At 36.8% G+C, this 26881-nt stretch overlaps 1 protein-coding gene and 1 pseudogene across 5 annotated transcripts; both read left to right on the top strand.

Moving 5' to 3' along the window:
• Positions 1–19413: 19413 nt before the first annotated feature.
• LOC145801871 (NEDD8-activating enzyme E1 regulatory subunit AXL-like) lies at positions 19414–22858 on the top strand. 4 transcript variants are annotated; one of them, XM_082893651.1, is made up of 4 exons: positions 19414–19788; positions 20494–20604; positions 20968–21047; positions 22301–22858. In XM_082893651.1, exons 1-4 carry the CDS (start codon positions 19762–19764, stop codon positions 22368–22370), a joined length of 288 nt encoding a protein of 95 aa, XP_082749777.1. In that variant the 5' UTR covers positions 19414–19761; the 3' UTR covers positions 22371–22858. The 4 variants fall into 4 exon arrangements, 1 of the variants encoding a protein (XP_082749777.1); XR_014343633.1 differs by lacking the exon at positions 20968–21047; XR_014343631.1 differs by lacking the exon at positions 22301–22858 and having other exon boundaries at positions 20929–22136.
• Positions 22859–22860: 2 nt separating this feature from the next.
• On the top strand, positions 22861–25780 carry LOC145802195 (pre-mRNA-splicing factor SLU7-A-like; annotated as a pseudogene). The gene is made up of 4 exons (XR_014344539.1): positions 22861–23028; positions 23119–23231; positions 24163–24550; positions 25541–25780. The product of XR_014344539.1 is annotated as a pre-mRNA-splicing factor SLU7-A-like (transcript).
• The last annotated feature ends 1101 nt before the right edge of the window (positions 25781–26881 follow it).

The raw sequence follows: 26881 nt of genomic DNA, 5'->3' as shown, positions 1-26881 counted from the left end.
TTTTGTGAAAGTTTGGGGCTTTTGTGTAATTTTACAAAAGTTGGGGTTTTATTCATAATAAACCTAGATGCATGTTTGGCATAGAAAAATGGAATGATTGTTGAATCATTGATGAAAATGGGACCTAAGGGTTGAAATGGTAATTATGGAAAATGGCCTAATTACATTGTTTAATTAATTGGGATAATTAATTGGTGAGAAATGAGGAAATGAAATGTTGATTGAACATCCATTTGTGCATTTATTTTCTGTTTTAGAAATAACTGCTTTGGGCTATCGGTGGAGGATAGTCGTGATTGTTGTAGACAATGCATGATGATTAAGTAAACGGAAACTAATCAATGGAATGTGTCATGGAACTTGACAGTTGATAGAATACATTAATTGTATGTATTGGGTGATTGTATATAGAACCAATGTGTTTATATACGTTATGTGTAGAGGAGGAGATAGGGGATGTACTCCGCGGTTTAGGGGAAGATAGGGGATGTACCTCTAAACCGGATAGGTATTTGGAGGAGATAGGGGATGTACTCCGTAGACAGAGCTCATATGCTTGTCTAGAGAAGTGAAGATAGAGCTCATATGCTTATCTTTGTGAAGTGAAGTGTGGATACAGCTTGTATGCTTATCTGTGGATATTGTTGATATACATATCTGTTGTGAAGTGTGGATACAGCTTGTATGCTTATCTGTGGATATTGATGATATACATATCTGTTGAGAATGTGGATATAGCTTTTATGCTTATCTGAATGTGAGATATAGTTTTTATACATATCTGTGGAAATGATGATAGAACTAGTATGCTTATCTGTTGTTAAAGGGAAAATGAAAAGTAATTGGGACTTGTAAGTCGTTGACATAAATATGTAATTTATGTGATAGTATCAGTGTTGACCAACTATCAATTGCTAATGTTTTAGTCATTGTCCATGGTTGGTTTAGTGTATTTCTACTGGGCTGTGGCTCACCCTATATGGGAATATCATTTTCAGGTGCAGGAAGCATGCCACCTCCAAGGACATAGCTGGGAGGCTAGTGGCGGGCATAGTTTTGTCGTTTTACTTTTGATGTATTACATGTAACTTCAAGCCAAGGGCTTAATGTGTAAGCGAGTTAGTACTCTTTTGTTGAAACCAAGTGTTAACTTGGAAAGCTGTAAGCCCGTAGGGCATTTTGTTATGATGTTAACATGTAATACTTATGTAATGAAACTCAATGAAATAAAGGAATGTGGTTAGTTTATATATAAATTCATGTCTTATCTGATGGGTTTATTGTTATTATTTTGAGGGCGTTACAACTTGGTATCAGAGCGTACCGGGTTCGAATACTTTGGGTACGTGGGAAGTGATTAGGATCACAATGGGTTTGTCTCGCTTGGTAGAGACTTAGATGTAGTACCATATGCTATGTGCTTATTTGATGACATGCTTATGTGACTATGTGGGTATGGGATTTAATTTCTTGGATGTTGATTGGATCCTTGAGTTTCTGGGAGTCTTGTTGGAAAGGCACTTGATCAATGCTATTTCTAACCGGAACTCTAGTAACGCCTTGGGACTATCATTATCCGGAAATGAAATTCGTAAGTGCTTATGTGTTTATGTGCTTATGTGGAGTGAATTACAGTTGTCCATGCATTAGGACGTGAGTGATTAGTTTCGGCACACCTATGAATGTGCTAACGTTCTGTGTTGCCTTTATTAGGATGTCAGGACGAGGAAGAGGTGCTAGGCGTGGTAGACCTGCGAGGCAGGAAGTACCGTTACAGGGTGAGATTCCGGCAGTGCAGGAGGGAGTTGGGCAGGCCAATGTGGCCGAGCCAGTGGGTCAGCAGGCTATGGGTGCCTTGGCCAGAGAGATAGCGGGAGCTTTGGGTATTCTTAGAGCTGGGAATCAGGCAGCTGAGACAGGGCCTTCCTTCTTGAAGAGGGAGTTCTTTCGGTCTAATCCGGATGAGTTTATCGGGGATCCTAAAGAGCCGCTTAAGGCAGATGAATGGCTCGAACAGACAACGAAGACGTTTGAGATGCTTGGCATCGAGGACGGAGCACTGAAAGTGACCTTGGCATCCTTCCAATTGAAGGGAGATGCGGGTCAATGGTGGAAGTACGAGAAAGCTCGTGTTGGTGGTACTTGGGAGGCGTTTGTGAATGCTTTTCAGGAGAGGTTTTTGTCCGCAGCAGCTAGGGAGAAGCTGAGGGATCAGTTTAGCCGGCTTAATCAGCAGGGCTTGTTAGTGGCCGAGTTTGAGGCTACCTTTACTAGTCTGTCTAGGTTTGCACCTGAACTGGTGGCGTCTGAGGAACGCCGTTGCTATGAGTTTGAGCGGAAATTGAGGCGGGGCCTTAAGTTGAGAATTGGTGGGTCTTATATTTGAGAATATAGACACCTAGTGGACGCTGCAGCTCATATGGAGCTTATGATGCAGGAGGAGGATGAGGGTCAGAGAGGCTCCAAGAGGAGCCAGGATAGTCAGAGTGATGGTAGGAGGCAGAGGGGTTATAACCCTCAACAGTCTCAGGGTGCAGTCTCTAGATCGACCTTTCTAGTGCCGAGTGTAGGCTCGGGGAGAGGCAGTCAGGGGGAATTCACTTGTTACAAGTGTGGCCAGCTGGGTCACAAGGTTTCTGTTTGCCCGCAGAAGGGTGGGGGTCAGAAAGCTGCTTCTTCTTCAACTAGACCGCAGAGTCAGAGTTTGGGCAGGGGGCAGCTCTTGACTTGTTATCAGTGTGGACAACCTGGGCACATGAAGAGGTTTTGCCCACAGTTGAGTGCCACTTCGGGAGCGTCTGGTTCTAGGCAGACGCAGGGTTTTCAGCCAGCTCAGTCTGTGCAGGCCTCGAGGGCCAATCCGGGGGCTTCGTCATCCCAGTCTGTGCAGCAGTCTTTTGCTCCGAGAGGTGAGCAGGTAGACCAGGGGCCTACGGGGCGCGTGTATGCTGTTACCGCGCAGGATTTAGTACCAGCTCCATCAGTAGTGAGAGGTACTTTTCTATTTTGCAACTCAGTTGCTAGTGTGTTGATAGACACGGGTGCATCTCATTCTTTTGTATCTGCTGCATTTGCATCTGTTTTGGAATTGGAGTTAGCACAGTTAGCATCTCCTATTTGTGTGGTATCGCCTTTGGGTGGTGAGTTGATCCTGAAACAGGGTGTTAGAGGATGTGATATAGAGGTCGCCGACTATAGGCTTCCTTTTCCGTTTGTTGTCATGCCCATGAAGGGTTTTGATGTTATTTTGGGTATGGACTGGTTATCGTCATACCGGGCTATTATTGATTGCTACCGCCAGAGGGTTACATTGTGTACCTTGAGCGGGGAGTGGTTCCATTTCTTGGGAGACCGGGTTGGTAGTGTTTTGCCACCGGGGTATGATTCGCGAGGGCGAAGTGAGCTTAGTAGTCTACTTGCCAGTTTTGAGAGTGGTGAGAGTGGTGAGACCCAGGTTGTGTTACCGAGGGTGGTTTGTGAGTATTCGGATGTCTTTCCCGAAGATCTTGTTAGTTTGCCACCTCACCGAGAGATAGAGTTCTCTATTGATTTAGTGCCTGGTACGGCGCCGATTTCTATGGCACCTTACCGTTTTGCTCCAGCAGGTTGGTTGAGTTGAAAGTTCAGCTCCAGGAATTGCTAGATAAGGGCTTTGTTCGCCCTAGTGTTTCACCGTGGGGAGCACCGGCCCTCTTTGTTAAAAAGAAAGATGGTGCCTTGAGATTGTGTATAGACTACCGGAAGTTGAATCGGGCTACGGTTAAGAATAAGTATCCTATGCCCCGTATAGATGATTTGTTTGACCAGTTGAAGGGTTCCCGTTGTTTCTCTAAGATAGACTTGAGATCGGGTTACCACCAGCTGAGGGTCAGGGATGAGGATATTCCGAAAACGGCATTCCGTACGCGGTATGGCCATTATGAGTTTCTGGTGATGCCATTTGGGCTTACCAATGCACCGGCAGTCTTTATGGACTTGATGAACCGGGTTTTCCGGGAGTTCTTAGATCGATTTGTGGTTGTCTTCGTGGATGACATCCTTATCTATTCATCTTCTGAGGAGGAGCACGAGGCACACTTGAGAGTGGTGCTTGAGTTACTTAGAGCCCATAGACTGTATGCCAAGTTTGGGAAGTGTGAGTTCTGGCTGAGGGAAGTCAAATTCTTAGGCCACGTGGTATCCGGGGAAGGAGTGTCTGTTGATACATCCAAGGTTGAGGCAGTGCAAGATTGGGCACAGCCTAAGAGTGTGTTTGGGATCCGCAGTTTTCTGGGATTAGCTGGGTATTACCGTCGGTTTGTGAAAGATTTCTCCAGGTTAGCGTCACCGTTGACTAGGCTGACTCGGAAGGGAGTCAAGTTTGTGTGGAGTGAGACTTGTGAAAAGTCGTTCCAAGAGTTGAAAGTTAGATTGACTACCGCTCCGGTGTTGATTATTCCGGAGAGAGGGTTGGGTTATGCGGTTTATTGTGATGCCTCACGAGAGGGTTTGGGTTGTGTGTTGATGCAAGAGGGGAAAGTGGTAGCTTGTGGCTCACGTCAGTTGAAAATACACGAGAAGAATTACCCTACTCACGACCTAGAGTTAGCAGCAGTGATCTTTGCCTTGAAAATCTGGAGGCACTACCTTTATGGTGAGAGGTTCGAGGTACTCTCGGATCATAAGAGTTTGAAGTATCTGTTTACACAGAGAGACTTGAATCTGAGGCAGAGGAGATGGATGGAGTTCATCGAGGATTATGATTTTGAGTTACATTATCATCCGGGAAAGGCCAATGTTGTGGCCGATGCCCTTAGTAGGAAGACCATTAGTGATGTTGCTAGTATAGCCATCCGGGAATGGGTGATGTTGGGAGCACTTGGCGAGTTTGATTTGCTACTGGGCGAATCTGTCGAGGCTGCGGCCTTGTTTTCTGTTGTTGCGCAGCCTACACTTGTGACTAGAGTGTTAGAGGCACAGAGAGGTGACCTTGAGGTAGAATCCCTCCGAGAGAAGATCTCCAGTGGGAAAGTTGAGAAGGGTTTGACGGTGTATCCCGACCTGAATGTGAGATACCGAGACCGTTTGTTTGTACCGGAGTCTTGCCGAGAGGAAGTACTCCGAGAGTTTCACCATTCGCGCCTTGCGGTGCATCCGGGAGGTACTAAGATGTATCAGGATTTGGGTCGCCAGTTTTGGTGGCGGGGTATGAAAAGAGATGTGGCTGTTTTCGTATCGAAGTGCCTTACTTGCCAGCAAGTAAAGGCCGAGCATCAGAGGCCAGTGGGTTTGTTGCAACCCTTGCCTATTGCCGAGTGGAAGTGGGAGCATGTCACTATGGACTTCGTAGTAGGTCTTCCGAGGACTCAGCGGGGTAGTGATGCTATTTGGGTGGTTGTAGACCGGTTGACTAAGTCGGCGCACTTTATTCCTATGCGCGTGAGAGATTCGGTAGATCATCTTGCCGATTTGTATATTCGGGATGTAGTGAGATTGCACGGGGTCCCAGTGACGATCGTCTCAGATAGAGATCCTCGTTTTACTGCTAGGTTGTGGCAGAGTTTGCAGAGTGCCTTGGGCACTAAGTTGACCTTTAGTACGGCCTATCACCCTCAGACTGATGGGCAGTCCGAGCGTACTATTCAGATCCTCGAGGATATGCTTCGGGGTTGTGTCCTGGACTTCAGTGGGACGTGGGAGAGGCACTTGCCATTAGTAGAGTTTGCCTACAACAACAGTTTTCAGTCTAGCATCGGTATGGCACCGTTTGAGGCCTTGTATGGCCGACCGTGTAGGTCTCCAGTTTGTTGGGCCGAGGTGGGTGATGCACCTTTGTTGGGTCCGGAGTTGGTTAGGGAGACGACGGAAAAAGTTGAGCTTATCCGTAGGAGGCTTGTTACAGCCCAGAGTCGACAAAAGAGTTATGCCGACCGTAGGAGGAGGCCTTTGGCGTTTGAGGTAGGTGATCATGTCTTTCTGAAAATATCACCTAGGCGAGGCCTGATGAGGTTTGGGAAGAGTGGGAAGTTATCCCCTCGGTTTATTGGTCCTTTTGAGATCCTTGAGAAGATAGGCGAGGTTGCTTATCGATTAGCCTTACCACCGCAGTTGTCCGGAGTGCATGACGTGTTTCATGTGAGTATGCTTCGGAAGTATGAGCCAGATCCATCACATGTGTTGGATTGGACTGATTTAGAGGTAGATGAGGATGCCTCGTATGAGGAGAGACCGGTTCGGGTCTTGGATAGGCGGGATCAGGTCTTGCGTGGCAAGACCATTCCTTTGGTGAAAGTCTTGTGGAAACATCACGGAGTGGAGGAAGCCACTTGGGAACGTGAGTTGGAAGTCCGAGAGAAATATCCGGACTTGTTTGTTGATATGTAATCTTGTATTTAAAACTTTACATTTTGTTGAACTTAAGAGCTTTTATATATATGTCTTAAGTTGTGAAACATTGAAAATGTTTTGGTTATTGGAAGTATGTTTTGGAACTTGCCTCATATGGAAGTTGAATGTAACATTATATGTGTTAAGTATATTGTTGACATTGGAAAGTTAGTGCATAATGTTGGTGCATGTTAATAATACATATGTTGTTTACATATTGTGATATGTCTCTTGTTAAAGGGATGGGATGACCGGTAATGGGTCGAATTGTTGAATGTTCAAGTGTAACATTGTTTAAAAAAAAAAAAACTTGTTTTTGAAAACTTGTACTTAATTTCGGGGACGAAATTCTTTAAGGGGGGGAGGTTATAGCGATCCCGGGTTTACCCTTGTTGTACAGTGATCCGGACATGTGTCCGTGGATGTTGGTAGTTGTTTATTTTCTAGTTTGCATCCTCTTTACTTTGTATATTGAGTTATAAGATGCGTTGGGCAGGTTTGTTTCAGGTTGGTTGCGTTTGGGAGCCTAGTGTTGCTGCCCAGATTTTTGGTCCTTCGCTCGAGCGAGGAGTATGTCGCTCGAGCGAGAGTTGTGTTGCACCTGGTTCTGGACCTGAGAGTTGTAGTTTCTGGCTCGAGCGAGCTTTTCGTGGCTCGAGCGGTCTGGGTTTTTCTTCGCTCGATCGAGAACTTCTTAGCTCGAGCGAGAGTTTTCTGTGTCTGGTCGCTCGAGCGACCAATCCTTCGCTCGAGCGAGAGTGTTTTATATCAGCGGACAGCAGCGTCTAAAACATCACTTTTTCAGTCCTTTTCTTTGATTAAACCCTAAATCCGACACCCTCTCTCTCTAAACTTGCACTCTCTCTAAGATTTGATCTCCCTAGGGTGTGAATCTAGCCTAGGGCCTTTGTTAAAAAGATAGAGGGCGTTGAGAGCTTCGATTTAATCTGAAAAAGTTTGGATTTGGAGCAAGTTGATCTTGGAGTCTTCATCTCCTTTTTGGCTTAAACTTCAAGGTAGGGATATCCTACTCCTCTCTATGGGTTTTGTCTTTAAATTTTGGTATTTTGAGATGTTGGGCTTGGTTTGGTAATTTTGTGAAAGTTTGGGGCTTTTGTGTAATTTTACAAAAGTTGGGGTTTTATTCATAATAAACCTAGATGCATGTTTGGCATAGAAAAATGGAATGATTGTTGAATCATTGATGAAAATGGGACCTAAGGGTTGAAATGGTAATTATGGAAAATGGCCTAATTACATTGTTTAATTAATTGGGATAATTAATTGGTGAGAAATGAGGAAATGAAATGTTGATTGAACATCCATTTGTGCATTTATTTTCTGTTTTAGAAATAACTGCTTTGGGCTATCGGTGGAGGATAGTCGTGATTGTTGTAGACAATGCATGATGATTAAGTAAACGGAAACTAATCAATGGAATGTGTCATGGAACTTGACAGTTGATAGAATACATTAATTGTATGTATTGGGTGATTGTATATAGAACCAATGTGTTTATATACGTTATGTGTAGAGGAGGAGATAGGGGATGTACTCCGCGGTTTAGGGGAAGATAGGGGATGTACCTCTAAACCGGATAGGTATTTGGAGGAGATAGGGGATGTACTCCGTAGACAGAGCTCATATGCTTGTCTAGAGAAGTGAAGATAGAGCTCATATGCTTATCTTTGTGAAGTGAAGTGTGGATACAGCTTGTATGCTTATCTGTGGATATTGTTGATATACATATCTGTTGTGAAGTGTGGATACAGCTTGTATGCTTATCTGTGGATATTGATGATATACATATCTGTTGAGAATGTGGATATAGCTTTTATGCTTATCTGAATGTGAGATATAGTTTTTATACATATCTGTGGAAATGATGATAGAACTAGTATGCTTATCTGTTGTTAAAGGGAAAATGAAAAGTAATTGGGACTTGTAAGTCGTTGACATAAATATGTAATTTATGTGATAGTATCAGTGTTGACCAACTATCAATTGCTAATGTTTTAGTCATTGTCCATGGTTGGTTTAGTGTATTTCTACTGGGCTGTGGCTCACCCTATATGGGAATATCATTTTCAGGTGCAGGAAGCATGCCACCTCCAAGGACATAGCTGGGAGGCTAGTGGCGGGCATAGTTTTGTCGTTTTACTTTTGATGTATTACATGTAACTTCAAGCCAAGGGCTTAATGTGTAAGCGAGTTAGTACTCTTTTGTTGAAACCAAGTGTTAACTTGGAAAGCTGTAAGCCCGTAGGGCATTTTGTTATGATGTTAACATGTAATACTTATATAATGAAACTCAATGAAATAAAGGAATGTGGTTAGTTTATATATAAATTCATGTCTTATCTGATGGGTTTATTGTTATTATTTTGAGGGCGTTACAGATAAGATTTTCAATTCGCAATTCAAAGTGAAAACGTGAACAGATCAATCAATGGCTAACAGATAGAAAATGCAATTAAGGTAGCATACTCATGCAATCAGTTCAGAATTTCGGTCTGATCAATTACTTATCATGCTTAATCAGAGATTAGCACTAATCAGAGGTGAGGGTTATCTCATAAGGGAAATTGTATACTGTATAATAGGTGTGGGAGCCTTCCAGGCTTGAACCACACTTAGTGTTGACAATTTTCCTTTGAAGGATCATAGTGAAATATATCTTGAACTAAACCCTTTGAGCCAGAGTTCAATTTGTCACACACAGCATTGATGCTGGACATCAGTTTGTAGGTTAGTGCTCTTAAGGCCATGCACTAGATCTTAATTCCCATGGGATTACTAGAGACTAGCCCAAGTCTCCAAGTCACGGCCTCATGACAACTCCCACTTAGTAGAACCCTCTAAAGCTACAGTGACAGAATGCACCTTGCAGGAGATTGCCTGCCTTGGATTCATTCAGGGTAAAACCCTTCCAAACTAGTCACTTATTTAGCACTACTATCTTAGGGATGAGTAGGAGATCAACCTTAATATGATGTCTCCTAAAAATCAGTGCTAGAATCAAGTCATGCTATATGAATTGTTTTTACTCAAGAACATCCAATCTAATATATAAGATTCTGGCAAACACATCATGAAAATCTTTTTATGAGCATGCAAAAGTGGGCTCACTTTTATTTTAAATAAACTCTAACTAAAAATTATAAAACCAAGATTAATGGTGTAATAATTCAAATCCATTTCTCACACATAGAATTAACTTCTTAACATTATGAAAGTTTCATGTAATTCAATAAGACATAATTAAAAGAAATTGTTTGGATATTGAACAAAATAATTTTTACCACTACATTCCAACCCAAAATATTTTCCACCAATAAGGGCAGAGATAATTAATTTGAGCAATAGGCATATTAAATGGCTAAATGTTATAATGAATTAAAACCCATGAATACACAATCACACTATCATGACCCAAACCTGCCCCTATAGGTTTAGCTTCGTAACTAGCCAGTAATCCTTGGATTACCAAAGGCCTCTTAACAGAATGACATACAATAAGGGGCTGCGAAAGCAAATATAGAAAATATGCATTGTCCATAGAGCTGTGTTAATGTATATGAGACAGAAATCTTTAAAACAAACTAACATACATATAAGTGATGTCATATTTACATTAGTCTTATGTCACCAAAGCTACATATACAGAACTTCCAAAACATGTTCCGACAAGATATAAACATTAGAAAGTACAAAAGTCCCAAAGGCACAAAAACTTGAAGAGCTCTCAAAAGGGAACCTCCACAAGAGGCACGATGGTTGGTTGACACCAAAACTCCAGGCGGCAACTTAGGCCTGGTCGTGCGCCTGCTCACCTACATACATAATATAAATAGTGAGCGGAAGCCTAGTGAATAATAATAGAGTAAATGATTTAAATGAATGTTGTCCCTCACAGATTCAGAAATCGGAATTCATATCAAAACAGACTTATATTCATGTCCTTGTTCAAGCTTCATATAAAGAACAGAATTCATGCTTAATCATACATGGTACATCCATTAGCTTTATCATGCTTGTTAGTTCCATAAGGAACCTCCGGTACCGGGAAAACTTGTAACTTGCTTGAACCATGGTATTGTTACCCCCGGGTAAGGGCCATGAGACCACGGTATTATTACCCCCAGGCGAGGGCCTTGCATAAAAAGAAAGGCACGGTATTGTTACCACCGGCCAAGGGCCTTATGCTAAGGATGCCACGAATAATTTTCAAAAACTTGGACAATTATTCCTTGTATAGAATATAACATTTCATAAAACAGGTCTTAATTCATATCATTCAAAAATAATTAAAGTTATACATAACTTTACTAAGTTACTACTCACAGATGGCTTCACTTGCGGATCAGACAATTCAGATAACTTGTGGCACGTGACCTACATTCACATAGCAGAAACACATAATGAAACACACACTCAGTTGGCACTTAACTTCTTTTGTTTCATTCTTAGTGTGTTTCTAAGTCTTAACCTCTTATTGAGTCTTAATCATGGCCTAGGAGTGCCTAGGATGCAATGTGGATGCCAAAATGCGCTTTAGAACCTTTAACAAAACTTGTTGAAAATAAGGGTCCCGCTCGAGCACAACTTCCTTCGCTTGAGCGAACATGCAAACATGTGAGAGGTCACTTGAGCGCAACTTCCTTCGCTTGAGCGACATGCAAACTTTGAAAAAGTACTGGTTGTGTGATTTTCACACTCGACGGTCGCTCGAGCGTGAGACTTAGGTCCTCGCTCGAGCGCAACTCTTGTCGCTCGAGCGGTCTGCAAAATTATGAAACTTCTGGGAGCTCGCATTTCACGCTCGAGCAAACTTCTGGTCGCTCAAGCGGAAGTACAAGTCACAAAGTGGTCGCTCGCGGGGAGAAGCAAAATCTGAGATTTCCAGATTGCTCTTCTCAGCTCAAAATTCAAATCCAATGCTACAATTCACATCCTTTTGGGCCCAAAACTTGAGGAAACATATGTAAACTTGTAAAATATGAAGGTTTAAAGGTCATTTCATGAAATCAAGGCCTAAAAGTATGTCAATTGTGAAACATTCAACTTGAAATGTAAGAATATGTTGTGAACATGTCATGCATGTATTCATTTGAGTTCATAGCTTCCAAAACATGATCAAATGAGAGATTCTACTAAAAAACATGGTGAATTCTTAAACTTCAACCAAAATATGAGCATGCATAGGACAAATTCTTAGACAACATGTTTTAAATGCAACGCAATGCACATGCATGTATGTATACTCTTCTCTTCTACTTCATTAAGTTTAATTCTTGCCTCAACTTACTTAATTCTTTTGAATACATGTGTTAAGTACCCTAATTACACAACTAAAGGCTTGATTTCTTACCTTAGGTTCTCAACTCCTTGAATCCTAGTGAGTTCTTGCTCAATTTCTTCAATTCTCCTTAATTCTCTAGCAAATTCCTTGTTTGAAGACTTCTCCCTAGTCTCTCTCTCTATACGTTTGTGTGTGTGTGTGTGTGTGTGTGTGTGTGAGCTCAAAATGTGTTGGAATGAAAGAAAAGAATGAGTGGGAGCACATAAGAAGCCTTATATAGGCTTACCTAATGATAGTTAATTAAGGCTAATCAAGTGAGCATTAAATTAATCTAATTTAATCGTTCCGAACTGAATTTTAATTAAACTTACCATAAAATTCTAAAAATTTCAAATAACACATAACCGAAGTCAATTTCGTAATCGGATGCCGATAAGGCCTTCAATTCATTAACTGAAACAGAAATACGAACAGATACTCCTACATTAGACAAATATAAACACAAATATTGCAATGCACAAGTAATTAACTCAGAATTTCATCTTAATTACTTATTAGGCGTATTAAATCATGGATTAATGTTAATCAGAGGTCGAGGTTGTTACACACACATTATATTAAATCATGTAATTTTATGAAATATAAAAACACTAAAATATTTGTAACTCATGAATTCAGTTTACCACAACTAATGAGAATGATTTCAAAGTGAAAAATACAAACATCGAGTCCAAACTAACTATTCGAAATAATTTGTTCCCCCTACATTGCAATCCTCGTTTTAAAATAAAATTATTAATTTATATAACAACAACTCTTTTTTCCTTTTAGAAATCAATCAATAAAATTATACTAAAAAATGATGCAAGATTAACATTATACTAATGCTTAGAATAAACCAATCTCAAAGTAAGAATTTATAAACATACAAATAATTTCATTCACCGCATTCCAATCCTTTAAAAATAATAATAATAATAATAATAATAATAATAATAATTTAAAAGAAAAGAGACAATGACTCTAAGAGCATCATATTCAAATGATATATATCAGGACCAATTAATGCAATAGATACAAACTCTTTGTAACTCTCCATGTAGGAAATGAATATAAACATATGAGGCCAATCAATTTACAAATACGGTTCAAAAAACAAAAAATGAAAAGCAATTTACAAATAAATGACATGTTATAGGCATTGTAAGCTGTTATGACAAGAGATACACTCCGTGACACCAAAATTCAAAACATAACAAATATTAACACTAGTAATAGAACATAAACTAATATTAAGGTAAAAGCTATTTTCCTTTTAACATAAAATATGTTCTGTTTTAGGACATGACTATTTATTAATATTTTTAAACAGAATGGTTTAATATTTTAATAATTGAATTTTAGCATTTTTCCATATTTCCCACAACAATGCTCAGAACTAACTTTAACAATGTGTTTGGTTGAGAGATTTAGAGAGGGATTTGAAAAAAGAAAGGAAAAATGTGTGTGGAACTAGGTGAAATGTAGGTATATTTTATTCACATTTCACCTAATTTTTCCCTTTCCCTTTCGAAATCACTCCTCAAATCTCCTAACCAAACATAGTATAAATATTCATAATTAGATTCACAATTAGATGTCTATCGAGCTGTAAAAGTTTACAAAATTTAAGACCTTTAAAATATACAAGATATAACGGCTCTACATAAACATTATCATAAAAAATTAGACTATTATAAAATTTAATAATAACACTTTTTCCCATAAATTCCATCATCATGACACACTTTAATTTTAACTGTTACACAACAAAAGTTAGAACACAAATTAATTTGCAAGAACTAACATTATCAAATTCCAATAGTTTAGTCAACAAAATGTAAAACCAATTAATTTGGTAAATTTATTTTCATAAATCTTTATAAATAACGTTAAAGATCCAAATACTAATCTTCAACATCCACATGTTATCAATTACACAAAGTAATGGTAAATTACCTATGGAACAATTCCATGTACCACATAGCAACAAATTAGAAATGTTATAGGATAATAATTATATTATGCAATTCACTCTGTTTTCTTTACATAATGTTTTTAATATAGTCAGATAATTGGGGGGGGGGGGTTGTGAATTTTAAACTAAAGATTAAGGGCTTGTTTGGTTTGTTTTTGGGAGAGTTGTTTTTGAAAAAAAATTTTGGGGAGAGAGTTTAGAAATTTTTTTGGTTTGTTTGGTTGTATATTTTAGGAGAGTTATTTTTTTGAGAGTTTGAGATGATTTGATATTTTGGAAGAATTTGAGTAGATGTGTGTGAGAGAAAAAGTGATTGAGAAGGAGAAAGGAGAGAGAAAAAGTGATTGATTGATGTGTAAGAGAGAGAAAGTGATTTTGAAATTTTTTTGAGAAAAACTCAAACCAAACAATATTTTAGAAATTTTTTTCTAAAACTCAACTCCCAAATGCAAACCAAACATACCCTAAGTCTCTCTTATTTTTTTTATAGTTAAATACAAGTGGACAAAAGAAAACAATATTGAGCCACAGGTAAGCCATTAATCTAAAGAATACCATGTACTGAAAACCTCAAGGTACAAATTAATATATAAATTTTAATTTGACAAATATGAGCTTTATTTTAATCTTTAAAATAAGCTCAACACATTTTATAGAACTATTACTTTTAATGGATATTGTTTTTGACAAGACTAAACCCATTAACATCTCAACATATACAGGAGAGGAAGATAGATAAACATAAATAATGAATCAACTTATTCTAAGCTCAAGTCATACATATTCATAACAATAGCAATTTTAAACTTATTATCCTTCAGCCCCTAATCACAGTGGGAATTCAGCTAGTTCTTTCACCATATTCATATATATTTTTTTTAAACTAAAAAATCTTAAACAAAATTTCTTTTTAGAATATAACCGCTTTAGATTGTTAGAAAAATGTTATGCACTAATATAATTTAATTAATAAAATGATTAACAAACTTACGATAAAATATGAAAGTAAGTAAATTCATATAGAGTAAGAAAGAGTTGGCCTGTGAGATTGAGAGGTGTGTAGTCACTTTCCTAAAGCTGTTGTTCCTCCCCACGTGAAGGTACAAGCAGAGTGCAACGGCTCCAAGTTACAACGCAAGTGCTCACAGCCTTTCTCATCCAATGTTCATGTCCACCAGGAGGATATGAACGAGTCACGAACCATAGTTGCCCAAAAATATGAAAGATAAATCAAACTATACTCTTCAACAAAATCTCAATATATATTATACTCATGTGTACTCTTGTGTGTCTCTTATGTACCCTTCATCTTTAGAAAACATAACAATATATATAAGTGAAAATCTTATAAGAATTAATACTAACATTTAATCATTACGTACTTATAATAATAAAACTTAATAATAACTTTGTAAAACAATATTAATATTAATAACGGTCAAATAAATTAAATAAAAATAACTAATTTTATTTTTATTAAAATTCAAATACTCATTATGGCGTCATTTCGACGAACTAAACCGTTCTTTTTTATTGAACCATGCATGTATATCATCCATAAAAAAAATCAGGTTGATCTGATATTCGTAACGCTTCATTTTATTCAATTTGTAACCAAAAAAATAGATGGTCTATTTTTAAAACACATTGATCGTTAATTTTTTTAAATACAAATTCTATAAAATGAAGGGATTACGAATATCAGATCAACCTCATTTTTTAATGGATAATATACATGCATTATCTGATAAAATGAACGGTTTAAATTGTCAAAATAGGACCCGTAGTAAGCCCTACAAGTCTGGATAGTCCCCTTAAATCTAAATTTGAAATGAAGATAAGCTAAGTCTCATTTTTCAAATCCCAGCTAAAATCATGTCCTTATTTTAATCTTGGGATAAGGCTTTCCATAGTTTCAATTTTCAAATTTCAATATAGTGTTGGCCAAATCCTTAAGGCCCCATTTATTTTCAGAGGTAGAATAGAAGAGATTGATAGTAAAGGGATTAGTAGTGAGGAGATTAAGTAAAATTATGTTTGTTTTGATGATAGTTGTTAGAGTGAGGATTATTAAATTATTACCCTATAAAAGAAATATAAAATATTAAAGCAAATAAAACTATGATTTTTACTTAACAAAAAATAAAAAAACATTAAACATTAATGTTAAAAAAAATGCCCAACACGTAAAAAATAAAATAAAATAAAAAAACCCTTAGTTGGAGGACTAATTTCCTCATACTACCTCCACCTCCTCCATCTCAATCACAACACTAAGGCCCATTCTAATCCTATGGGATTATGAATCCTCTCGCCATCTCCCAAAACAAACACATCATATAGTGAGTTCCACCTCCATCTCAATTCCATTCACAGTTCTATCTCCCAAAACAAACGGGGCCTAAGAGGTCAGATATATGAATCTCACTATATGTATGTGAGTTTTACTGTATTTTTGTTGGCAATTTCTCCTTTAAAAAATAATAAGATAAATTACCAATGGGTCATAATAGATGAACTTAATTCTCATAAAGTCCTATAGAAAATTAGTCATAGTAAAATCTTTGTTAAAAATAATTTTTTGTGACAATTTTTTGCACATGTCGTTCAAAATTGACAATTAGTGACGTTTTTCTGCGACGAATGTTTTTAAACTGTCGTTGAAAGTTAAAAATTAGTGACTTTTTTGTGACGACTTTTTTAAACTGTGGTTAAAATTTATAATTAGTGATATTTTTTGTGACAATTTTATAACTGTCGTTGAATATTAACAATTAGTGACTTTTTTAATAGTGTTTGATGAAAAATGCTATTAGTTATCATAGAACCTATTGGACAATAAGTCCACCTATTAGGACTTACAGGTAAGTTTCCCTTTAAAAAATGCATTTAAATAGGAATAATACTTTGAAAATTGCATTTTCATGAATTTATAAGTGAACATTTGTTAGTTGCAAGTGAAAGCTGTGGCATAGAACACAGTTTTCACTTGCTTCGATTTACTCCTTTATGAAATTACAAATACTTTGAATTATTCTCACTTTAATGCAATTTTTTTCTTTCTTCTTCCTATTTATATTTTTTTTTCTCATTTTTATTCAAAACTGACTATGAGTTCTTCGGCCCTAGCCGACCACTTAAAATGGGGTCTTTTGCATAATCACAACAAAAAAAAATTGTAACTTTCATTTTTTAAATTATTATTATTATTATTATTATTATTATTATTATTAAAGAAGGATGGGTTGGGAAGCAAATTATGAGAACTAAATATAACATATAATTCTTGGGATTAATTATTGTTTATTTTGTTTTATCTTTTATTTTTTTTCTGCATCCGACTCACTAAACTGATTAATTTCGGAGATCAATCTCATCGTTTATTAGCGGGAGACTCAATTAAAGTCAGAGTAAAGGCCCATATGAACTAATATCACTACAAGAAAAGTGGGTTTATGCAACGGAACTTTTTGCGATAGCACATTTGCCGTCGCAAAAAGTCATTTTTTGCGACAGCACAAATTGTCGTCGCAAAAAAAGTGACTTTTTGAGACGGCACAACTTGCCGTCGCGAAAAATGTGTTTTTTGAGACGGCACAGCTTGCCGTCGCAAAAAAACGTGACTTTTTGAGACGGGACAACTTGCCGTCACGAAAAATGTGCCTTTTTGAGACGGCACAGCTTGCCGCCGCAAAAAAATGTGACTTTTTGAGACGGTACAGCTTGCTGTCGCAAAAAATGGAGTATTTGCGATAGCAGAAATTGTTGTCGCAAAAAAAATAGAGTATTTGTGACAGTAGAGATTGCTGTCGCAAAAAAAAAAAAAAGTTTTTGCAACGGCACCAGCTGCAATCGCAAAAAAAAAAAAAAAAGTAAAAATATATATATATATATATATTGTGGCTTTGAGATGGCTTCATATATATATAGTCACAAAATGGTTTAAATAAATGCAATGGTATTTTTCTATCGCACACAAAAAAAAAAAATTGAAAAAAACGACGTCGTCTTACTCTTTTGATATAACATTTCTCTTTTCACACATTTTTTCATCTTCCTGTCTATTTGTCTCTATCTTTGTCTCTCTTCTCTTTCTCTCTCTCACTCATCACTCTTCTCTATCTGTCTGTGCTCTTTCTCTCTGTGTTTCTCTCTCTCTCTTCTCTCTCTCTCTCTCTCTTACTCATTACTCTTCTCTGTCTGTCTGTCTTCTCTTTGTGTCTCTGTCTCTCTTCTCTTTCTCTCTCTCATTTATCACTCTTCTCTGTCTGTCTCTCTCTTTCTCTCTCTCTGTGTCTCTCGCCCATCTGTCTTCTCTCTATCTCTCTCATTTCTCTTCTCTCTCTGTCTCTCTTTTCTCTCTCTCCTCTCTCTTCTCTTTATCTCTCTCGCTCATCTCTCTCGTTTATCTCTTTTCGCTCTCTCTCTTTCTCTCGCTCATATTTTGTCTCTCTCTTTTTTTGTCTCTCACTCTCGTTCATCTCTCTTCTCTCTCTATCTCTTTTTTTCTATGTCTCTCTCTCGTTAATCTCTTTTCGTTTTCTTTCTCTCTCTTTTTGTTTATCTCTTGCTCGTCTCTTGTTTTTCTCTCTTTTTCTGTCTCTCTCTCTATCTCTTTCTCTCTTTGTCTTCTCTATCTCTTTCTCTCTCTGTCTCTGTCTCTCTCACTCATCACTCTTCTCTTTCTCTGTCTACTTGTCTGTTTGTCTGTCTGTTTGTTTCTCTCTCTCTCCCTCACTGTTTCTCCTTGCTCACCCTCTCCCTCATCTCTTCTCTACTTATTGAGCTCCCTCTCAATTTATCGATCCACTACAAGAAAATGCACTTTTAGCAACCACTTTGTCTCTTTCTCGCTCATCACCTTGTCTTTCTCTCTCTCTGTCTCTCTATCTCTCTTCTCTATTTGTCTCTCACTCAACTCTCTCTCTCTCTCTCTCTCACCACCCATCTCCTTTACCACATTTACCACTACTGCAAATGCCATTCCACTATCACCACTACTACCACTATTGCCACTCCACCTTTACGATTACCATTGCTACCACCATCGCCACAACTATTACTACTGCCACTGCAACTACCATTACCTCTCCTCCACCACAACCACTCCATCTCCTCTACCACCACTACAACTTCACCACTAATCTCCATCGCCATCGCCATCGCCATCGCCATCGCCATCGCCATCGCCATCGCCATCGCCTCTTGTCCACCACTTTCACCACTACTGCCACTCACTTTCTTTTACCACAAAAAATTAGTTCTTGATTTTTAGTAACAAAATATATATATATATATATATATATGGGCCACAGAAACATATTTTTCATTGACAAAAAAAATTAACTTTATTTTAACGAAAAATATTTTTCATTAAAATATTACCCCTACTTCTGTAAAAAAAATAAAAATAAAAATTTCATTAAAAAAATAAAACAAATAAATTTTCAACCTTAGTAACTAAAAAAAATGAAAAATAAAAAAAATGTCATTAACTATAAAAATATATATATATATATATATTTTAACAAAAAATAAATTTTTTTAGCAACGACAACTCCCGTTGTAAAAAAAAAAAAGGAAAAAAAAAAGTTAAATGGCACTATATTGTTTTATTGTTTAAATATTCATTTGTGACCAAAAAAAATAAAATAAAATAAAAATAATATGAGGCTTAGCCCTTTCCTTTTTCCATTCCTGCTCGGTTTTCCCGCCTCAACCAAATATCCCCGATCTCAAGAACCAAAAATCCCTAATCTCCTCTTATGGCTCTCTCTCTCTCTCTTTCTCTGGCGTGCGGTGGCAGGTGACTGCGAGCGGCGGCAGACTAGGGTGTGATCGTGATCATCATCTTCTTCACTTATCATCTAAGAAACCCTAGAAGTTTTTAGTGTATTTTGGGGAAAAGAAAAGATGGGTGAAGTGGGAAAGAAGAGAGGAGTCGCCAGCGCCGATCCACCTCAACCTCACTACGGAACTTTCCAGGGAGTTTCCAACTACCCTCCTCCTTCTCCTCATCCTTAGCCCACCATCGGCTTCCCTCAATCTATTGCTCCCCCAGGCGCCTCCGAACCCTATGCTAATGCCTATCAAGCCGTTCGAGGTTCCATCTCTCTCTCTCTCTCTCGCTCTGTGTGTGTGTGTGTATGTGTGCTCGATTTGAGCTAGTCAACCATGTATTGACTCCTCCAGATCTAAAAAATTAAAAAGAAATTATAAAATTCTTCATATTTTTTTGACAACATTACGAACTTTTGGGATTTGATATATATGTTAGGTTTAATGTTCTGTTGTTTCCTTTTAGTTGGTGGTATTGTGATTTTATTTTATTTATTATTATTATTATTTTTTGATCAGCAACAAATGGTGTTGTGATTTTATGCTATGTACATGTTAACATTGCAGTTGATTTAGACCAGTGGGTTGACATTGTACATGCAAAGAGTGTGCACACACACACATGAAACGGAGGAAAAGAAAGTGACTCATTGTCTATCCTTGATCTGCTATTTTGACACTGAAATATTATTATTCATTCTTTGATAATGAAAAATAACATATTAGCATGAATAATGATCATAAACGTAACAGTGTGATATAATTCTATATCTGATTGTCCATAAATCTGATCATTTTCTTGTCAGAATTAATACCGATATATAATGGAATAATAGGTTCTTATTTGGTGCCTTGATGGCTTTCTCGCTCCTTGATACACTGTTTTGTATGATTAGTAATTTGCCTTTTTTTTTTTTTTGTTCCTCTCAAATTTTCCTCTTCAACGGGGATGCTCTTATTACCCTATCAGCTAGCAGAAGATTCAATGGTGAAGTTGGATAGAATCTGTCGGGAAGCAAATGTCATGTTGGTATTTGCACACTCCTATGGCCTCACAGGGTTTGTTCGGATCAGTGTGAAGGTAATGGACCTTGAAATGTATACACATATATATATTTGGGTTAAATTTATTAACTTGGCATTTTGGAAAAGTTAGTATGGGGATGGTAGTGGCTACAAAATAAAAATTGGAGGCTTAACAAGGATGAACACATTATCAAATTTTAATATTTTTTGTTTTAATTTTTTAACAATCACAGATTTCTTGTGGGCTTGTTATTTTAAAATTTTCTTTGCTCTTCCCACAAGGGTGAGGTGGGATGTCAATCAAGATTGTTTGAATTGAAAGAAACACCAAAGTAGAAATTAAGTTTAGAAGAAAATACCAGACTTGTACTTTCTGCAGAGCTAGGGGTGGTAATTCTACTTTGCATCTTTGAGGCAGGAACATACTGTGATTGAGTCAAAGCCTGATCATTTTCTGGATGATCTCCGACTAAATTGCCCATGGCCTGAGTTGAGGAGGTATGGGTCTCAAAACTTATTTTTTCATTTGTTTGGTTGACTGTTGTGAGTTGTTTATTTTGGCGCATTAATTGTTAGTCTGTATATGCTAATGGCATTTAATTTTTTGTTACAAAAAATTTGGGACATGAATTTTTGGGAAACAAATTTATCACGAGCTATGATTGTTTGAGAGTGGTTAGTTATATGATTTAGTTTAATTATTAACTCATGCTGCATTTTTTCACTTACTGAATATGATTGAGGGCCGTTATCCTGGCGAACCTCTGCCATATTGTTGAAATCTAAATTTTGGGCAGTCATATCAAGTGATCCATTATTGCTTGGTGCCTGAAAATCACCATCATCTCCAATCATATTATGATTAATTGAATTCTTTGGCCCTCTAGTTAAAATGTCGATGTCTAGTGACAAATTGGCTGAATTGTTCTTGGTCCTCATCAATCTCTCAAGTCCCCTCTATGATTGTGCCATGTTCTCACCACAAGTACAAAAGCATATTATTTAATAAAGAACAAAATGTTAAACATGTCAGGGGTCATCACAATACATATTAAATTATTGTAACAGTGATTAGTATTAGTATTGATACACACCATTTTTACAAAAATATATGTAAAAAGTGCTTAGTATTCTAACTATTTTGGTATTACCTTCCTCTTAAAGACAGACTATAGGTTATCATTAGCATGATCCTTTGAAAAATAGTAGTGAACCTTACTATTTTCTAGATATGATAGGTCCTATATTTATACATATGGTTCGTTTGAATAAAAACAAAGGGGGGTAACTATGGAGATGAAAGTGAATTTTGAGTCAAACTATAAGGGTGAAAAGTGTAACTGATCCATATTTATTTTTTTGTTCTATACTTTGGGGGGCTTTGTTTCATTGTGGTCATAATGAATGACTAGTGGCGGGTGCACATGCTATGTCTACACGGTACACGTGTGCAACTTTATATCTGGTTTCTTGGATGGTTGGCTGAATGAGAAATATGCATTGGTTTGAAAATTGATTAGCAGTTATTTACTGAATGCGGTATGTTTCTTCATTCAGTTAGCGATTCTATGGGTATTTTTTGGAAAATCAAAATTGTGTGACAAAGCTTCAAAAAGTGAGTTGTGTGTTTTATATGACATAATAGATAGAATAGAGTAGAAAATGCACAAAAACAGGTAAATTTTGCACCTTAAGTTTTTACAAAACTCTAATGAGAAATTAATCTTCTAATGTACTTCATGTTCTTTCAGAGATGGCTATGAAAAAAAATGGAGGTGGACGGAACTCCACCTTGACCAGCATTTGAAATATGTTTGGTAAAAGTAATTCAAGAATAATTGTCTGGAGTTAGAAATGCTATTTTTTTAAAACCTTATTTTCCATGTTTTATCATGATTATCGTCACAAATGTGAAAAGATGTTTTAGAGATTGGTCAAAACTAATGAAGTGTTTTAGGTTTTAAAATAAAGAATTTTATTTCATTCTTCTTTCTATTATACTCTATATAGGAGACTCTATATAGGATTCCTTTTGGGTTCAAAGTTTGTGGGATTTGGACCTACAACTTTTACAATGAAGGCAATGTCTTCCCAGTTAGACAATATAATCATGTGCTTATATAAGAACTATTTTATAATGTATATCAAAATTAATATATTTCATTGTTTTCGTATATACGATTGTTTGGCATCATTCTCTGGACTTTGTATTGAATCTTAACGATTCTCGATTTGATTCGATTAGATTCATGATTTCCAAACTTAGGGTTTCGATTCACTATATGATTCTCGATTTGGCATTGTGATACTTGCAGTGGCATTCAAATCTAGGGAGGACCATAGAAAGCAGCTGGAATTGGAAGAAGCACGTAAGGCAGGTCTTGCTCCAGCTGAGGTTGATGAGGATGGAAAAGAAATTAACCCTCATATTCCTCAGTATATGTCATCTATACCTTGGTATCTTAATGCAGAGAGACCGGTATGTTTTCTTAAGTAATTTTGTTTTGTTACATTTAGTGTTTTGTGAAGGCTGGAGATTGAAAACTTTTGTTATCTTTCTTCTTGTTAGAGTTTAAAACATCAAAGGAAATGGAAGTCAAATCCAAATTATACCAAATCATGGTATGACAGAGGTGCAAAAATTTATCAGGCTGAAAAGTTTAGGAAGGGTGCTTGTGAAAAGTAAGTGAAAGTTGCTTTCTTTCTCTTTCTTTCTATGTATGGTGCATGCATGTGTTCTCTATTCTGTTCATTAATTTTTGCAATGGCTAGTCATTGACATGAAGACGTAATCAATATAGATTTTAGTTGTAGAAGAGTTTCATGTAATCTGCTTGTTTCAGTACCAAGGTTTAAACTATGGAGGTTATACCCTGCCTTATGGATGAGAACTCTGCCTTGGGGAGGGAAGAAAAGGTATTTGTGGGATGGGGATAGTGTGGCTAGGGTTGGTTGTGGTTAAGTCTTAGCGTATCATTTTGTTTAATACATTGAAAATTTTAACATGCCAATTTTATGATGATTGTTAAACTGCTCACTGTACATAATTGGATTTATTTAATTATTCTTTTGATATCTTGTGTTAAGGAATTAACTGCATTATAGCATGTGCTTTGCACACTATAGGGAAGATTGTCTGGAGATGCCCTTGCTAGTAGGAGAGTTATTCATTACACGAGGCATAACTTGCTGTTAATGCTCATTAGGTCTTGTATAGTTTAGTTGATTCCATGTCGTCACATAGTTGGTACCTTTGGGGGAGATCTTCAAGAGAGCTCTTCCTTTTATTTTCGATACCATCTTTTTTTCGTTCTTTTTTTTTTTTTTTTTTGTGTGTGTGTGTGTGTGTGTGTGTGTGGTGGTGGTTGCTAACATGTAATTAGCTCATCGTAAACTTTTTGAATTTATGACATATCATTGCTGGAGATGGCAAATTTGAATGCTTGAACTAAGTTGTGCTTTTTTTTTTTTTTTCTTTTTCTCAAGTGTCAATAACTTACTTTGACTATAATTTTGGGAAAGCTATTCCACATATTTGTTATGTGTATTTTTTAATATGAATGTAGGGAACTACAGTTGAATTGATATGAGCTCTTGTTATACTCTGCTGCAGCTGTGGAGCCATGACACATGACTCAAAGTCATGCATGGACAGGCCACGGAAAGTGGGAGCAAAGTGGACAGACAAAAACATTGTCCCAGACGAGAAAATAGAGACCTTTGAGTTGGAATGGCTATGATGCAGCTAGCTATGCCTATGCCATTGAGAGATATGAAGCAAGGGATGAAGCTAGAAAGAAATACTTGAAGGAGCAACAACTTAAAAAATTAGAAGAGAAAAATGGTAACCAAAATGGAGAGGATGAGGTTAGTGATGATGAAGACAATGAAGATGCTCTAAAGGTAGATGAAGCCAATGTTGATGAGAGCAAACAGATGGACTTTGCAAAGGTCGAGAAGCGTGTGCGAACAACAGGTGGTGGGAGTACAGGAACTGTCAGGTGATTGTTCTTTCTTTTCTTTATTTTTTTTCTTCCTCCTTTTATTGTTTTCTTGTTCCTGCCATTTATTAAAAACTATTATACAGTCTAGTTTTTTTGTTTTTTATTTTGTTTTTGGGGTTGAGGGGTTTCATTGTTGAATAGGTGATAGGTATACCCTGTATGCATGCTTGTTGGTTTTGTGATGTGGAAATTGTTTTCTCAATTCTTCATTGGAAAAATTTGTTTGTTTTCTTTTTCCTATCAGGAACCTGCATATTCGGGAGGACACAACAAAATACCTTCTTAATCTTGATGTAAACTCTGCCCATTATGATCCTAAAACCCGTTACAACATTAGAAAGAACTATGTTTTTAAGAAGTCCGTTTTGAGTAGTGTATAAAAATTTGATTCTTCCAAAAGAGCATTTGGAGCTTGCTTAACCACAAATTAACATAGTTATGGAACTCCACGATAAAATACATATAGGTCTAGAGGTTTACATTTTGTTGTGCAGCATATAGCTCAGTCTAGGATATATCTACACCTTTATGTGTACAAACATAATATATGCGTATATGCCAATTAATTGAAGAATGATGAACTTTTGTATAGATACTAGAAGGCTGACATTTCTTTGAAGGCGTCATAACTTATTTCCATTGCTTAATTTTCTCAAAAACGCATCTGTTCTCATTGTTGATTGAGATGTTTAATTATTCATATGGGATGTGATGACTAACAAAAAAAAAAACGTTGTATTTGATGTTGTTGGGAGTTAGAGCCAGATTTCAGATATAATTTTTATGTTTTTTTTGTATTTGATGCTATAGTAGTTAAATTTTTACTTTTGTATTTGATTGAGATGTTTAATTATCCATGTGGGATTTGATGACTAACAAAAAAAATGTTGTATTTGAAGCTATAGTAGTTAAATTTTTATGTTTTTTTGTAATTAACATTAACACATAATTATATTGTCATTAATTATTTTTATTTTTATTTTTTAGATATTTCCCATATAAGAGTGTGCTTCTTGTGGAATGCATGCCTGTGGAGAATGTGGCTAACTTTTGTTTTTGTTATCTACGAAGAATGATGAGAAAAACATTTAATTTTGGTTTATGTTATCTTGAATTATGAACAAAATCATGTATTTAAACATTATATATGTATTATGGAACATTATGTAGTAGGATAATTTTGTTGATGTGTAATTATGAATGGAAGAATATTTTATTATGGAGAAATTGTTATTTTTATACAAGAATTTTTATATTATTATGCAATTACTATGGAGAAATTTTAATATTTTTAATAATTTTATTGCAGGATATTTTTTTCTTTTTTGTGACGGCATCACACCGTCGCAAAAATAGAAAATTTTAAGATTTTTATTGATTTTACTATAGATTTTACTTTTTGCGGCGACACTAAACTGTCACAAAAGATAGAATTTTTATTATTTTTTTAATACTTTTTGCGACGGCAATACACTGTCGCAAAAAATTGAAAATTTCATATTTTTTATACTTTTTGCGACGGCATCATATCGTCGCAAAAGTAGTGTTCTTGTCGTTGCAAAAAAAAAAAAGGACTATTAGCGACGGCATTTTTTGCCGTCTCAAATAACATTTTTAGCGACGGCAAAATAGTGCCGTCGCAAAAAGTCAAGAAATTTCAAACGTTATTAGTGATTGCAAAGTGCCGTCGCAAAAGGCAAAAATGCCGTCTCAAAAGGGTAACATACTCCAACCATGCTGGAATTATGAGAGGAGGAAAAACAAATCCCAAACACACTGAAATCGTGTGACGAAAGGAACACTCTAACCATGCTGAAATCATGAGAAGAGGTCCTAAGAAAACCTCTTAGGGTCGCGTTCCACACTTCTTGAGATAAATTCCAAATACGCTGAAATCGTGTGAGGAAGGGAAGACTCAAACAACACTAAAATCATAAGAAAAGGTCCTGAGAAAACCACTTAGGGTCGCATTCCACACATCCTGAGATAAATTCAAAACACGCTGAAATCGTGTGAGGAAAGAAACACTCTAACCACGCTAAAATCATGAGAAGAGGTCCTGAGAAAACCGCTCAGGGTTGCATTCCACGTGTCCTGAGATAATTTCCAAACACGTTAAAATCGTGTAAGGAAAGGAACACGCTAACCATGCTAAAATCGTGAAAAGAGGTCCTAAGATAATGCGATAGATGCAAAGAGTATGATGAGATTGTGCGATAGATGCCCAAAAGGTGATGTAATTAGGCGATAGATAATGCTCAGGAACTACAGTAAACAAACAAAGTAGCACTAAAAGTACCTCATGGGGCAAGTGGCAATGAACCGCTC

Source organism: Camellia sinensis, chromosome 11, assembly GCF_055761805.1.
Source record: "Camellia sinensis isolate YWXY chromosome 11, ASM5576180v1, whole genome shotgun sequence".
NCBI classification, from domain to species: Eukaryota; Viridiplantae; Streptophyta; class Magnoliopsida; order Ericales; family Theaceae; genus Camellia; species Camellia sinensis.
The sequence above is the reverse complement of the archived record's forward strand: the minus strand, read 5'-3'. Positions and strand labels throughout refer to the sequence as shown.

Coding starts and splice junctions, on each gene's coding strand:
- LOC145801871 (XM_082893651.1), top strand. CDS start 19,762: ATGCTAATGCCTATCAAGCCGTTCGAG. Junction 19,789..20,493: donor TGCCTATCAAGCCGTTCGAG/GTTCCATCTCTC, acceptor TTACCCTATCAG/CTAGCAGAAGATTCAATGGT. Junction 21,048..22,300: donor CCATGGCCTGAGTTGAGGAG/GTATGGGTCTCA, acceptor ATGTTCTTTCAG/AGATGGCTATGAAAAAAAAT.